Source organism: Geotrypetes seraphini, chromosome 8 (assembly GCF_902459505.1).
Source record: "Geotrypetes seraphini chromosome 8, aGeoSer1.1, whole genome shotgun sequence".
NCBI lineage: Eukaryota > Metazoa > Chordata > Amphibia > Gymnophiona > Dermophiidae > Geotrypetes > Geotrypetes seraphini.
This window is the reverse complement of record NC_047091.1, coordinates 167,207,785-167,224,540: the sequence shown is the minus strand read 5'-3', so window position 1 is coordinate 167,224,540 and position 16,756 is coordinate 167,207,785. Positions and strand designations below refer to the sequence as shown.

Sequence of the window (16,756 nt, the reverse complement as noted above, 5' to 3'; positions counted from 1 at the left end):
CAATCAGTAGCCATAAAAGGCAGAAGTTCATCTTTCTATTTTGAGATTAAACAGTTTATTACAAATCTAATGCTCTGGGTTTAGTACATTTTGAAAGCAGCAGTTATAAAGCGAGAATTGAAAATTGTTTCAGATAATATATTTTGTCCTTTCTCCAGCACTGTGGGTCAACATTCACAACTACCCGAGGTCCCCTCCCACCACCACCCCTCCCCCTGTTCCTTGTCTGGCCATTGCAGCAATGGATAAAATAAAATACTGAGTGGAGCGGAAAGGGTAGAAGTGAATCGCTTGCTCACTCTTTCCAAAAATACTCGGACTAGGGTGCATGCGATGAAGCTACTAAGCAGTAGATTTAGAACAGACCGGAGAAAATATTTCTTCACACGGGTAATTAAACTCTGGAATTCATTGCTGGAGAATGTGGCGAAATTAGCAGGATTTTAAAAAAGGTGGATAATTACCTAAGAGAGAAGTCTATAGGTCGTTATTGAGATAGCTTAGGGAAATCCACTGCTTATTTCTAGGATAAGTAGCACAGATGTATTTTACTATTTGGGATATAGCCAAGTACTTGGGACCTTGGTTGGCCACTGTTGGAAACAGGATACTGGGCTTGATGGACCTACAATCTGTCCCAGTATGACAATTCTTATGTTCATATGTGAGCCAAGTATATGAATAATCAAGCCATTGTGACATCAGTGATAAGGATGGATATTAGGCATTGGTGGAATGAGGCATTATGACATCACAATCTCAGCTCTGGAATGTTGCTACTCTTCGGACTTCTGCCAGGCACTTGTGGACACTGCTGGAAACAGAATTCTGGGCTTGATGGACCTTCAGTCTGTTCAAATACAGCAAGCCTTACGCTCTTATGGGTGTAACCTGCATGGAGTGGCAGCTATAACACCTATCCACAAAGTATCAAAAATCCACTCATATGAAGGGGTCCGTAATCAGTATAGTCCTAACAATTGTTATCAATCATACTTTTTTCTGCAGGAAAAGGCCTCAGAGTCTAGGAGTAGTACGCTCTGTCGTTTTGACTCTCACTATCAGCGTAGATATATTCCAAACAGATACTCCAAAATTCAATCATTGGCCAAAAACCTGCTCAGTACATTTTTACTGGCTATCTTTTTCTTCTTAATTTTTTAACTTTTTATCTTTTTGAAAATTTTTAAATAACTTATGGCTATAACTAATAAACTCAGTAACAGATGTCTAAGTATAGACCACTTCAAAAGTTTGAAAAGAACCAACAGAAAATTACCGTATTTTCACGTAGATAACGCGCACCCTTGTAAAACGCGCACTTGGGTATAGCGCGCGGGAAACCGAAATATATGTTAAAAAAATTTTGTATACCACGCACACCTGTATACCGCGCATGCTGCCCCGACTCTCCTGTCGCCGCCCGACTCTCCTTTCGCCCGCCCCGACTCTCCTCTGGCCACCCCGACTCTCCTTTTGCCCGCCCCGACTCTCCTCTCCCCCTTGAAGTCCTGTCCCCACCCTGAAAGCCTGATGCCCCCCCCCGACGTCCGATTCACCCCCCCGCAGGACCGCTCGCACCCTCACCCCGAAGGACCGCTCGCACGCACGTCGGGGGGGGTGGGGAACTATGTAAAAATAAATTTGTACAACGCGCAAGGTTATGCACGGTTTGTAAAATCGTGTATAACGTGCGCGTTATATGCGTGAAAATACGGTACTTATCTTCAGTGTTAAATCTTCACTCGTATTCTGTTATTCACTCATATATTATCTGTGTGGTATCAAACTACCGGAACCAGGACCGGAGCCATTCCACACTACCGGAACCAGAACCGGAGCCGACACGGCCGGCGTTTCACAGACTGTTAGTGAGTCCGCGGCTTCAGGGCCAGTTATAGGGCACAGCAGTGCAGCCTCTCGTTACTCTGTCAGTAACACCTAACCACCTTCACCTTGAAGATGTAGGGACTGATCCAGAGACCTGTTTATAACAGCACATTCACTGAGCCCCTCCTTTAAAGATTTAAAAGGACTGATAAGACCCACCCCCAACTTAACCAGCACATTCATGTTATCAAATAAGTTTGACACAAAATACAAGGGCTGGTCACTGCTAAGACCCCCTGGTAATTTTCCCAGTGTGGTATTGAATGCAATTGACCCTATAGAGTGGTTGCGTCGTGGGAAACACATTCTAATCGAGGGATCACAGCCCTGATGAAACCCGTGTTGGGGGAAACATGTTGGTGATCGTATCCCTTAGAATGGACCAGTATAGCTTAAGTATTAGCTCTTATCTATAATAAGTTTTACTTTGGCACTGTTGCACTTTATGAAAAACTAAGATATTCACAAATTTAAAAACAAAACAAAACAGGCCCGGTGAGGATATAATGTATAAATCCAACCACTATGAAACAGATTTGAGTGGCTGGTGGCATTTCTGAGGGTCAATTGCATTCAATACCATGCTGGGAAAATTACCAGGGGGTCTTAGCAGTGACCAACCCTTGTATTATGTGTTGATTTCTACTTTCCCATCTTTATAGACTTTTTCAACTATATAGGTTGCACTAATCAAATAAGTTTGGGCCATTTTACTTTAAACATATAAGCTTAAGAGAAAGCTGACCCCCACCTATGAGATATAGTACGCAGAATTTCTTAAGCATACATGATAAATATTTGTGTTCTTTTGTCAATTAAAACACTTAAGTTAAGCCACTATATTTGAAATTCTTCCTCTACATTTCCTCGATCATCATTTAAAGTAACGCTTGATCTTTCACTCACCGAGTCAGATCGGTCTGTCTTGTTTGTGATGTCACAAATGATCTTACAACCAATGGAACTGAACTGATCTAGACGCATTCTGCCTGATCCTAGTTGGATAGTCTCATTCTAGATTAGAGAGTTGCATGGGGACAGAAATCCCACCCATCCCCACCCGTCCCCGTCAGGATCCTCTCCGTCCCCACCCATCCCCACAAGGAATTACCTCCATCCCCATAAAAAGCAGCAATTACTTCTGACAGGATCATCAATTCCACAGTTTCTTTTGTGTTTGCGCTGCTGTTTTCCTTGTGGAATCTCTTTGGTGGAACCCTTTTTTTGTTTTCTGTTCAGGTAATTAACTTATAAACCCCCCTCTTTTACTAAGGCGGCCGTATTGAGGTGGAAGATAATATCTTCTTTTTTAAAGGCCCCTCTGCCACAAGAGGCCATCCGCTGAAAATCAGGGGTGGGAAATTTCATGGCGACACCAGGAAGTTCTTCTTCACCGAAAGGGTGGTCGATCGTTGGAATGAACTTCCACCTCAGGTGATTCAGGCCAGCAGCGTGAAGGATTTTAAAAGGAAATGGGATACACATGTGGGATCTCTAGGGGGGTAAATTCAAGGGGGTAGGGTTGTTGGAGTGGGCAGACTTGATGGGCTGTGGCCCTTTTCTGCCGTCATCTTCTATGTTTCTATGTCTATTATATTATATGGACGAACCCTGCTTCCAAAGCCTTCCATCCCCGTGGGAGTCCCATTGGCTAGAGGGGGGTCCCTGTGGGAGTCCCATGGGCCAGAGGGGGGTCCCTGTGGGAATCCTGTGGGTTAGGGGCGGGATTCCCGCAGGACCCCCACGGGATCCGCGGGATTCCCGCGATCCCCGTTCCCGTGCAGACCTCTATTCTAGATAAGAAAATACCTGACTGTTTTACAGAAGCCAAGGGGGAGCAGCTTACAATTTCACCGACTTAGTTACCGTCTTAATTTCGCAAGTAAATTATTTCAGGAGAATGAACTTTTCATATACTACACACTGTACACGGAGGGCACATTTTTCTTTTAAGCATCTGATTTGCATTCAGCTTGAAATGTTTAAAAACCTGGGACCCAGGCAGAGAAAAAACATCCACTCCTTCCTTAAAACACACATTCATCACTTACAAATCTTAAAATGTCTTTCCCAGTCGGAGAGGTCAAATAAGCCTGCTTAAAGCAGACTCATTAAATATACATTTAATCAAGGCTTGAATTGGGAAACAAAAGCTGGCAGAGGCAGGTGCTTTACCATGGTGACCTTTAGAACTCATCTGATGTAACTAGTTTACTGTTTATCTAAATCCCAGCTCATGAAACCCAGCATAGCTTGAGCAAAAAAAATGGAAAAGCAATTATATGGTAACAGGTCAAAAGTGCGCGCCGACAAAGGCGCGCCCAGACAAATGAGCGTAAGGCAGAAGCCCGCGCTGAAGAAAAACAGTGTTTTATGGGGCTCTGACAGGGGGTGTGGGGGGGAAACTCCCCCCCACTTCACTGAATACAGATCGCGCCGGCGTTGTGGAGGGTTTGGGGGGTTGTAACCCCCCACATTATACTGAAAACTTCACTTTTCCCCTAAAAAACAAGGAAAAGTTAAGTTTCCAGTATAATGACGGGGGTACAACCCCCCAAACCACGCACAACGCCGGCGCGATCTGTATTCAGTAAAGTGTGTGGGGGGGGGGGGTTTCCCACCAACACCCCCCGTCAGAGCCCCTTAAAACACTGTTTGTCTCGGCGCGCCTTTGTCTGCGTGCGCTTTTGACTATGAACCAATTATACAGGCGGGACTAATGATAAGACCCCTAAAATCTCTCTAACACTAGCCCCCTCTTTTACTAAGGTGCGCTAACCGTTTGGCGTGCGCTAATCGATTTAGCACGCGCTAAACGCTAACGTGTCCACAGACTAACTTCTTAAGCTCTCGACAATTCTTATGTCATGTTACAACTCTTGTAACCTCCCGACAACTCTTGTGTAATCCGCCTTGAACCGCAAGGTAATGGCGGAATAGAAATCCCTAATGAAATGTACTGTAATGTAAAATGCACGCGTTAGCGATCAGCGCGCGCTCATCGGTTAGTGCACCTTAGTAAAAGAGGGCCTACGAGGTGGCATGGCCTACTTTCATGGTTTACCGACGTCTTTATAAGTTCCCGGAACTAGTATCAAGTCAACCCAAGTCAACCAATACAACTTGCATATCGCTTCCTCTTTTGATTACTGCTCCCCCCCCCTCCCAATTTACTTTATATAACTCTTATCAGCAGAGAAAGAATAAGCGCAGAGTGAAAGAGGTTTTGAGCTATTTTCCCCCTCATTTTCCTGTTGTTGGAAGATGGACACACTGAGGCCCCGGATTCAATGAGAAGTGTGCTCTATGGGAATAAGATTCAACAGGTTATTGCATATGGTGAAGGCCTATTTCTCGATGACACACAACCTGAACATGGCTGAAGACGTTAATGACTTTTATACTGTGTATTTAAAATGTTCAGGGGAAGGCCATTTTCTAAGATACGAGGGTCATTTCATAAATAATGCACACTACTTTTTTTTTTTTAACACGTTTTATTTATTTTCAAGTATTTCTTTACAATCCTTCAATATAGTCTCCCTGCTTTGCAATGACCGAGTCCCAATGGCCGGGAAGCTTCATTATTTTTGTTCAGTTGCCATATGGCTCGGGTACCAGCGAAAGAAAGCTCTTCCAGAGATGCAAAACGATGTCCATGCATAGGTTGTTTCAACTTTGGAAAAAGGTCGAAGTCTGGTGGGCTCATGTCTGGACTGTAGGGAGCATGAGGTAACACCTCCCAGCCATATTCGCGTAGTTTTTCAATGACGACATTCCCTATGTGCGGGCGAGCGTTGTCATGAAGAATGAGTGGCCCAGCCAAGAGCAACTGAGGTCGGGTTTTCTGCATTTTTTGCAAAAAAAAAATCACGATAATGCACTGCTGTGACACTTCTTCCACATGGAACTTTTGTCTGCGATAATGATGCCTTCATGATCATAAGCAAAAATCATCATTTGTTTGTCTTTTCATTGAGCTCATCGAAATTTTTTTGGTCATGGGGAAGATGGAGCTCTCCAGTCGTCATTGAAAAACTATGCGAATAAGGGTGGGAGGTATTACCTCATGCTCCCTACAGTCCAGCTACAAGTCCACCAGACTTCGACCTTTTGCCACAGTTGAAACAACCTATGCGTTTTCATCTCTGGAAGAGCTTTCTTCTGCCGGCAGTGGCAAAATTTTCTGGCAGGTCTGAGCAGTCAAGCCTTACTTTCAGCGATCAGGCACTGACAAGAAAGCAGGGCCTACGACAGCTCGCAAATGTAGGACAGCGAGGTTAGGGAATCAATCACCTAGAAATAATAGAGAATCACCCAGAGTGTTCCTTTAAATATTAATGACCTCATCATAATACATTTGCATGGCAGAGTTGGAGACTGCTAGGAAGTAGAGAATGACACGGGGCCAAATTTTTCCCTGTGCCCGCAGGAACTCAATTTCCCCGCCTCATTCCCGCAAGTTTTGTCACTGTCCCTGTTCCTGCCCCATTCCTGTAAGCTCTGCCTTAACGAAGCACGAGCTTCGAACACTTATGATTTTAAAGAGTTTGAGGCTTGTGCAGATGAGGGCAGAGCTTGCAGGAATGGGGCAGGGACGGGAAAAGAACTTGCGGGGATGGAAAAATGAGTCCCCGGGGGGAACAGGGAAAAACTTGTTTCCGTGTCATTCTCTACTAGGAAGCTCGGAAGAGACCATGGTAAGCCATTTTGATAATCCGCCGCTAAAATATATGAATACTACTAGCGACCACGTTAAAGTTTTGAGAATCTTCCCTTGAGAGAAAGAGGGTGAAGGTTTCTTTTTTAATCTGAGGGGTGACGCCCCGTACCTCAACTGCAGCTTCTCCAGCCTCATTTATAAAAAGAGGTTAATAATAATAATAATAATAATTTTATTCTTGTATACCGCCATACCCAAAAAGTTCTAGGCGGTTCACATCCGTTAATTAAGGTCCGCGATGACACACGGATTTACAAAATTTTAACAAAATTACAGGCGATGAAGAGGGGGGGCGTGGGGAACTCTTTAACTGAGATTTAGCAGAAGTAACGGTAAGACAGAAGGTAGGGTTGGAAGGTAAGCGATAACGAGAGAGAGACCAAGTGGGGGGAGGGGGGGAGGAGGGGGAGCAGAAGGAACGGGGTGAGTGTGGGAAAGGGGAGAAGCAGGGGGCAAGGGGGATTAAAAGACCTGGTCGCGGTAAAGGTGCGTTTTGGGAAAGGGGAGAAGCAGGGGGCAAGGGGGGGTTAAAAGACCTGGTCGCGGAAAAGGTGCGTTTTGGGAAAGGGGAGAAGCAGGGGGCAAGGGGGATTAAAAGACCTGGTCGTGGAAAAGGTGAGTTTTGGGAAAGGGGAGAAGCAGGGGGCAAGGGGGATTAAAAGACCTGGTCGCGGAAAAGGTGCGTTTTGGGAAAGGGGAGAAGCAGGGGGCAAGGGGGGGTTAAAAGACCTGGTCGCGGAAAAGGTGCGTTTTGGGAAAGGGGAGAAGCAGGGGGCAAGGGGGATTAAAAGACCTGGTCGTGGAAAAGGTGAGTTTTGGGAAAGGGGAGAAGCAGGGGGCAAGGGGGATTAAAAGAAATAAAAACACTACTATTCAAAAAATATCTCCCATCACTCTAACCGCCATCTAATGAGTTCCCAATCAATACCTTTGGGAACACCACCCATATAGTAACACTTTGTCCAGTCCTCAAACTAAACACCTCTACAGTCTACATCATCAACATTAAGTAACCAACGTCATGTAATCATCAACATTATGTAACCACCTTCGCTTATAGGTATTTGATGTTACTCTCTACCCGATGTAACTTGATTCAGTTGTTATGTAACATCTTCTGTGATCTTGAATGTATTGTAATTCTCTACTGTTACCTGTAATTTGCTCTTCTCCTGTAATGTAATTCTACTGGAAATGCCCAGATATCTTCTATATTGTAATCCGCCTAGAACCGCAAGGCACAGGCGGAATAGAAATCTCTAATGTAATGTAATGTAATTAAAAGCCCTGTTCGCGGAAGAGGTGCGTTTTGAGAAGTTTTCCAAAACTAAGGTTAGTCTCTAAAGTAACAAATACTTCGCCTGAGGCATTGCTACTTACACTTCCGTGGCTCCAGGGCCTTGCTCGGGCAAATGAGATGCTGAGCTGGAGGGTTCTGGGATCTCTGAAGACAGGCCAACATGGTTCCAGTGTCTGGTGCAGGGACAATCACCACTGCGGATTGCTAAGCTGAAAAGGAAACGAGGGGAAATCATAAATATGAACATTAAAGTTCCATGCTCAAAATCTAAAAGCACTTGGAGTCACATTTCAAGCGACTGGTCTGTGAATCTGCAGGGCAGGCTTAAGCATTAGGCAGTTGACTAGGGTAGCAGTTTCTGAGAGGCAGCAAAAGAACCCCCCCCTAAAAAAACCCAAAAAAAACAAAAAACAAAGCAGCAGCAATTAAAACAATAGATTTTGACAGCACACAACTCAAAGAATCATCCTGGTGTACTTTTAACTGGAGAGCATAAATAACTTTTGGAAATTATCCTCTTTAGACACATATGTATGCATACAAAGCAAAGTTTAATATTTAAAAAGAACACCGACCAACACTAATTTTGGTGCCTCAAATGTTAGACCTATTTCTGGGTATATTTGACCTGCCAATTCCAAAAATGGCACCGCTTTTCTCCTATCAACTCTAGTGTTTGAGATAAAGAACATGTGCCATAGGCTACTCTTCACTCTGCTCGCCCATTAAAAAAAAAAAAATCAGGATATTTTAATGTTGTGTTTAAATTAATATCTTTTAAGCCTGAAAGAAACATATTAAAAATTAAAAGAAAAGTGTACAACCTGAAAATCCCACGCTGCTCCTTGTGACCCTGGGCAAGTCACTTAATCCCCTCATGGCCCCAGGTACGTTAGATAGATTGTGAGCCCACCGGGACAGATAGGGAAAATGCTTGAGTACCTGATTGTAAAAACCGCTTAGATAACCTTGATAGGCGGTAGATAAAATCCTAATAAACTTGAAAATCTACTTATTTCATACCAAAAGCACAAGTTTATGATACAAACTTTCCAGTCATTTGACACAACAAGAAGCTCCTTTTATAAGACTTCCGAGAGTGGGATCTGCCAGGACAATCCCGCATAAGATTCCAACCATAGACCGCCATCATGTGTGCATCCCGTCTTCCTTGGTATCTATCTGGCTTCTGTTGCATGTCTTGGTGCAATCTTTCACCTTGCCCTTCGCTGAAGTCACCAAGGTTCTCCAGAAAGCGATCAAAGTGACTGTGCAAATCTAATCTAATCTAATCTTCCATTTGTGAGTCGCACATACCTATACAGGCTCAAGGCGACAGATCAAAGAGGAAGGGGAAAGAAAGAGGGGAAGAGGACATGGAGAGATAAGAAGAGGGACTTAGACGTAAGAGATGCTATACAGAAACTGAGCTAGTTAGTAGTAGCGGAATCTGAATAGGCCCTGCTGGCCGCCTAAATACTCAAACCCACCACTTTCTATCATAACCCTCCCTCCTTAACTTTACCAAAAACACACTACAGTCTTCTGGTTGGTAAAAATTAGCCGCAGCTCAGTTTATTAACCATAAACATAAAACATATTTGAACTTCATTAACATCATATAAAGAGCTCCTTCCAAGCTACCAAATGAATTAGTTTTATTCCCTCAACCCAGCCACCACAGCAAGAGTCAGAGGGGTGGCATGTCCCTCGTGCCCCTTTTCCGGGTCACCTGACCCACCGGGCACGGCTCCCCTTAGTCCCAACGCTTATCACCTGATGAGCCCCATGACCCAGTAGCTCGGGAGATTCACCACCCAAGCTACCAACATCTGCCCCCAAACAACAGGCGGGCGGGTGGGAAAAGCCACCTTGGAGGACCTCAGAAGGAGTCGAGTCCTCCAGGGTCCCGGCTTTATGACCTCACCCCCACGCCCCTCCACCAATCATTTTAAAAATTCTCTACCCTGACAGGCTCACTGCCCAATCCTTCCCTACTTACTTTCCCCCCTCCCCACCTCCACTAATCCCACCTACTCCAGCCGATGGGCGACACGAGGGCTCTACCAGCCCCGTGTTACATTCCACCCATTGACACGGGGGTCTCGGGCTCCCATTTATCAAAAAGGAGAGTTTTCAGGTTTTTCTGAATGTAGTGTAGTTTATCTCTTTCCTGATAGCTTCTGGTAGGTCTCATCAGAGACGCGGCAGAACAAATCAGGGCAGTAGAAGGCCCCGAAGCAGCGTGTGTACAGTGCTGCAGATGCTGCTGGAGTCGGCAGGTTTGTTGGGACCGTGGGAAGGGAAGGGGGGGGGGGGCGGCAGCAATAGACTAAAGAAGCTGGCTAGACCGCGAGAAGGGAAAGGGGGGTAGGGGAAATAATGCTGCTGCACAGGGAAGTGGTGTGGGGGGAGGGAAATGGAGGGGGAGGGAAATGGAGGGGGAGGGAATGCTGCTGCACAGGGAAGTGGGGGAGAAATGCTGCTGAATAGGAGGCAGGGAGAGAGAGAGGCAGACTGAAAGAAAAAAAGACAGACAGCGGGAGGAAGGGAGACAGAAAGAAAAGAAGAAAGACACAGGGGCAGGGAGAGACAGAAAGACAGACAGACAAAGGGGAGGGAGAGAGACAGACAGAAAGAAAGAAAGACAGCGGGAGGGAGAAAGAGACAGAAATAAAGAAAGACCGACAAATATATTCTAGCACCCGTTAATGTAACGGGCTAAAATACTAATATTATATATTTAAGGAAAAAAATTCTTTTTTTTCTTTTGCTCTTTCCTTTCCTATTTGGAATGGAGTTCTTTTCAAAATTGTTTTGCATTACGTACACTTCTCCCTCCGTATCTGCGGTTTCCTTATCTGTGGTTTCCATATCTGCAGATTCGCTTATTCACAATTTTTCGGCTGCTGACTCCGACCCTTAATTTTCAGCACTGAACCCGGTGTTTCACATTGGAAATCACTGCTCCCCGTGGTTCATGGAGGAAATCGCTGCTCCCGGTGGTTCCTGAAGGAAATGGCTGATCCCGGCGTGGTACGGAGCAAATCGCAGGTCGGGTTATTCATGGTTTATTATCTTTTTCAGGTCTATTTTACCGAAAAACCGCAAATAACATGCAAAAAGTTATTTGCAGTTTTTCGGTATTCATGGCTATGTTCTGCCCGCATCCCCCGCGAATACGGAGAGAAGTGTATTGTAAACCACTTGGATCCTTTTTGGCTATATAGGCAGTATATAAAGTTTTTAATAAACATAAACATAGGTCCTCTTTTACAAAAGCGCGCTAAGCGTTTTAGCACGTGCTAAATCAACGAGTGCGCTAACTGCTAACACGTCCATAGGATAGCATGCACGCATCAGCGTTTAGCGCGCACTATAAAAGGTGCGTTTAGCGCACCTTTGTAAAAAAGGGGGCTAGTGAGATTTAGTCAGCACAAGCGCCAATGCATTTTATTAAACGGGCCCTATAATTTTTGAAAAAAAAAACAGGGAGGGAAACGGCCATTGGCAATATTGAAAGCATAAAAAGAGCCAAAAGGCCAAGAATAAGCAGGTTGATATTTTCTTGACTCTAAGGGCTCCTTTTACGAAGCCGTGGTAGCGGCTTCAGCGCGCGTGACTTTTCATCACGCGCTAACCCCCGCGCTAGCCTTATAACTACCACTTGCTCAAGAGGAGGCGGTAGCAGGTAGCGCGGCCAGCGGTTTAGCGCGCGGTATTACGTGCGTTAAACCGCTACCGCGCCTTTGTAAAAGGAGCCCCAGATCTTACCACTACCATAAATAAATATCACACCGAGATGGGAAAACAACATCTCGCTCCCCACATTTTCACTGATACACTAACCACAATTGGAAAATTCCTTGACATTAAGTCAACTGTGAACGTTGGCTTGTAACCCGTTCTGAGCTACTGGGAGGGTGGGATAGAAATCAAATTAAATAAATAAATATCCTCTGTGCCTCCGCAGTTTCATCTTATGGGCAAAAGGGCCTACAGTATTTGATCTCCAGATTTACAGGCCCAGCAGTTTACTAAAGAAAACCCGAAAAAGGGGGGTGGGGGGAGGGGAAAGGAAGCAAAACAATATGAAAACTATCGCAAGTCTTTTGTTTTATGCCGTATGATCTTTCCAAACCCAAGAATGGTCAGACGGGAAGGGTGAGCAGTATCGTTTGGGTTCCTAATGTGGATCCGAGACGGCCAAAACTATGAACCACGCTGCGATGTATGAAACTGACATTCGATTATTTTTAGCAGAACTAATCAGGCTTATATACGAGGCAGACAGCTGTTCACAGCTGAGAGACCCCAGAGATAGAATGGTAGCTAAGCAGTGTTAAGTCCAGCTTACTGAACTCAGGGAAAAGAGCCAGTCGGGTTCAAATCCCTGCACTGCCACTTTCACCTCAATAAATCGCTTGGCACATTGAGCTCAAATCATTCAACAGGACTTTAAATATTTTCATGCGGAAATGATAAATGTTGGGGGCAGGGAACATTCAGATTCCATCTGCTAAATGGCCATGCAAAACAGTGCACGCTCCCATGCTTTATGAAAACAGCTGTGACATGTCCCATTTTCTATCATGTATGAACTGAATACCATGATGAGAAATGCATGCTCACGGTCTGTAATACTCATCCCAGTCAAACACTCCCAGGAGTACAGCAGAAAGGGGCTCCACTTGCATGCACGACAAAGACAAATTTTAATTGCATGAGGATTGTCTTGAACTTAAGGCAGCTAACACTGATCCAAGTCTCTGTGGAGCACAGTAGAGGATGGCACCCTCTTTCAACTCCTTCCTGATCATGTCGGATAGGAGGGAGGAGGAAGGAACAAGTCAGGTTAAAATGTCTAGGCCAAACACAGGCCTGTAATTAAGTTCTCAATGGTGGCAGACAATGGTAGTTGAAAGTTTTCTAAGGGAAGAGATAAGCCTCAAAAGGTATCTCCAGAGGGTGCGAGATAAATAAAGGGCCATGTGGAAGAAGATCTCCCATAGACAGGTCATCTCTTCCCCCCCCCCCACACACACACACTTCACACTTCAAACTAGCCCTTAGCTCTGACAGCAGCCCCAAGCAAGATCGACGTTATTATGGGAGCTGAAGGAGAACACAGGCAGTCCTTATAAAATTTCAAAGACTGGGCCTTCAAAAGCCGACAGCCAGCCATCAACCATTACAACATAGCTAGCGGTAAAGCAGAATTCAAGAAGAGTTCTGCTAGACGTGCACTGTTGGAAGGACTTTCCAAAGGGTCCCTACGAACAAGATATTGTTTTGTTTCCAAAGACATCGCCAACTGCTTGTCCGTCCATCAGTCATTACAAAGCTGGACCACAGCCACTGCTAAGTTCTGTGCCAGAGAAATGAGACTGCAGCTAAATAAAACATTTTCAGTGCCATATAAACTAGATAGTTTTAACTGATGTAAGAAATACCATTAGAACAGATTTTGGAACACCAATATCTCATCTCTCCCACCCTCTCCCACTATCAAGCATATACATTGGGTTTTCACCGTAGTAATAAATTGCAATGAAAATGGGGGACACGCCACAGATTTGATAGCTCTTAAGTGTTAAAGAGGAAGTAGGCCAAGATCCTGCCCAAGCTAACAGAAGTCATAAATTTTACATTTTGAACAGGGCTTCTTTTCTTTAATGACAGCTTTAGAATCCTTAATACAAAGGCTGCAAGGACTTTGAACTGAAATATAATACAGCAAAGTTATCCATCTTCAGACTGTAATGCTCTCTTCTGAGCAGGGACCATGTCTTTAATGAATAAGGACCTGTTGTTTGGTCTAAAAGAAAGGAGTGATACAGAGGAATTATAACATTATTAGTTACTTGTTAACCATTCCTTTTTTAATATATCCTAGCATTTTGTTTGGTTTTTTGGCCGCCGCTACCGCACATTGGGCGGAAGGTTTCATCATACTGGGTATCATTGTAGACAATACAATGAAACCTTCCACCCAATGTGCGGTGGCGGCAGCCAAAGAAGCAAACAAAATGCAAGGATATATTAAAAAAGGAATGGTTAACAAGACTGTTATAATGCCTCTGTATCGCTCCATGGTGCGACCTCACCTGGAGTATTGCGTTCAATTCTGGTCTCCTTATCGCAAGAAAGATATAGCGGCACTAGAAAAGGTTCAAAGAAGAGCGACCAAGATGATAAAGGGGGATGGAATTCCTCTCGTACGAGGAAAGACTAAAACGGTTAGGGCTCTTCAGCTTGAAAAAGAGACGCCTGAGGGGAGATATGACTGAAATCTACAAAATCCTGAGTGGAGTAGAATGGATGCAAGTGGATTGATTTTTCACTCCGTCAAAAATTACAAAGACTAGGGGACACTCAGTGAAGTTATGGGGAAATACTTTTAAAACCAATAGGAAGAAATTTTTTTTCACTGGAACGCATTGCCAGAGGTTGTGGTAAGAGCAGATAGGGTAGCTGGTTTTAAGAAGGGTTTGGAAAATTTTCTGGAGAAAAAGTCCAGAGTCTGTTATTAAGACACTAGTTTTTTAGCCCGTTACATTAACGGGTGCAAGAATAGATGTGTAGACTTAGACATTTATTTCTTTCTGTATGTCTGTCTTTCTGTCTCTCTCCCTTGCCCCCTGTCTGTCTTTCTTTCTTTCTGCCTCTCTCCCAGAGACTATCGGAGAGAGCGTGAACTCGAAGGCCTTAAGCATGCGCAGATGCTCAAGGCCCTGTAAAGAAAAAGACGCAGATCTTCGAGCACCGGCACCGGCATGTCCTGTGCATTGCTGCTGGTGGCCAGATGGGAGTAAGCAGTGTGTTCGGGTGGGTGCTGGGGGATTTCAGATCGCTGAGGAGGGGTGACGGATCACGGGGGGTGGGGGGGGCGCCGCTCGCAAATCGAGGCAAGCTCGGTTTCCGAGGCGCCGATTTTGTGAATGTTTTGCTCGTCTTGCAAAACACTCGCAAACCGGTGCACTCGTAAATCGAGGTACCACTGTAAATAGCTTCAGGTGGTTACTGCTCTCACATCTGGAGAAAATTCATCACTCTTAAAAATGAGCTTAGAAGCAAACGCACAAAACAGTCCTCTGCATGGCTGGATGCTCGATTGGAAGGTTCCAGTTTCTAGGTCATCGTGTTCTATTGTTCTTGTACAATTAGGGTTACCATATTTGTTCACGCCAAAAAAAAAAAAAAAAAAAAAAGACATGTGGCCCTACCACCATCCGGTGGTGGGGCCACATGTCTTTTTTTTTTTTTTCGGCGTGAACCATATGAACCCCTTCTTCTCTCCTTTAGTGAGCTCGGGGCCGCATTTGGAGGGCCTCCGAGAATTCACAGATGCCACATAATGATGATAACACACATGTGCGCGTACTTGGATGCCGCCCAGACGTGGCTCCAAGCTCCTAAACCCGGACAAACTGCTGAGTTTTCAAAAACTGCCTGGACACCCGGACAGTCCTCTTAAAAAAAAACACAAAAGGACGTGTCCAAGTAAATCTGGGCATATGGTAACCCTATTTAAAATGATCCCAGTCACGTCTGATTCAATTAAAAGATGTTTGAGTAACCATTCTAAAGCTGTATCCATTGGGCTCTTTTCTTTTAAAGTTTCAACAGGAGCCTGAGGCACAAAAATCAACATTTGAGGATTTCTTTTTTTCAGCTGTAGCCTCTTGGGTTTACATCAAGCTTAAAAGAGTTGAGAGATGCAATTTTAAGGGGAAAAAAATGGGAGAAGGGAGGGAGGAAGGAATTTATTTAATACAAGACAGGTGCCTTCATAACTTAAACTATGCTGCTTTTTAGCGATAATGAAGTATTCATGCCTTTAAAGGCTTCTTTCTCTCCACTTTCTTAAGATACTAATTTCAGAACAAGCTTCTTGTTACCGGGCATCTTTTGCTCCCTTGTGATGGGTTGAGCACCCATCTGTCCTGGCTGCTCTCTGAAAGAAAGACAAATCCTCTAACTACCTTTCATTAAGTCACCATTTTACTTTCTGTAAAGGTATCCCTGAAAAGAAGATAATTTCCTCTAAAAAGGACCTTTCCTACCATCCCCCCTCCCCGCTGTCAGAAACTAATTTCCTCTTATTACCGTCTTCAATAAAAAGCTGTTTTCTTCATGCTGCGAGTCGGATGCCCCCGTGTCAGTGCATCTCACATTAAAACTAGCGGTATCCATTTTCAAAGCGTTGATTTCTCGTAATTTTAAAAGGAGATACGCACTTCAATCAGGCTCCTGAAATTACACACAGTTTTTATAAGACAAGAAATGAGGCGATTTCCTATGCCAGGGCCGAGATGTTTGAGTGCCAGCTGTCAGGTCTCTCCTTCAGGATTTAGGCCTAATATACTTCAATGAAGATTTCAGCTCCAACATTCCCCACCTTCCACCCTACTCCAAATGTCTCTCCTGAGCCTTTGAAAAGATAACAGGGGGGGGGGGGGAACCCTGTCCTTAGACAAAAGGAAGACAGTTATTACTAATTATCGCTACAATAGAGAGGCAGCTTCTTCAAAAAAGGGTCTGGGTGTGATCAGAAAATAAAAAATACATTTTTGATATCACTGAGTATCATTATCCAAGTTACTTTCCAGCGATGTTAAGACGCCACTCACTGGCTTGGCAGTAATGAATCATAGAGTCTTCTGATGCATTAGCAATTCCCCCAGAAACCGCAAGTAATTGAAATACCTTTTATTTTAAGGGAAGGTAATTTACTTTCAGGCCTATTTTAACCTCATACATACACATACAAGTAAGGAAGGAATGGAAATTTGCAGTGACTTTTAAGGGCAGTGATCCATGCACAGTCCGAACATTGCAAT

General features: G+C 44.4%; 1 protein-coding gene across 2 annotated transcripts in view; it reads right to left on the bottom strand.

The window, feature by feature from the left end:
• Positions 1-16,756, bottom strand: part of FAM222A (family with sequence similarity 222 member A) — a 324,715-nt gene that overhangs the window by 132,221 nt on the left and 175,738 nt on the right. For both annotated transcript variants that reach the window (XM_033956923.1, XM_033956922.1), the window contains one exon: positions 7,994-8,122. In XM_033956923.1, the coding sequence (XP_033812814.1) occupies positions 7,994-8,075 (82 nt within the window). In that variant the 5' untranslated portion in view covers positions 8,076-8,122. The remainder of the gene's footprint in view (positions 1-7,993; positions 8,123-16,756) is intronic.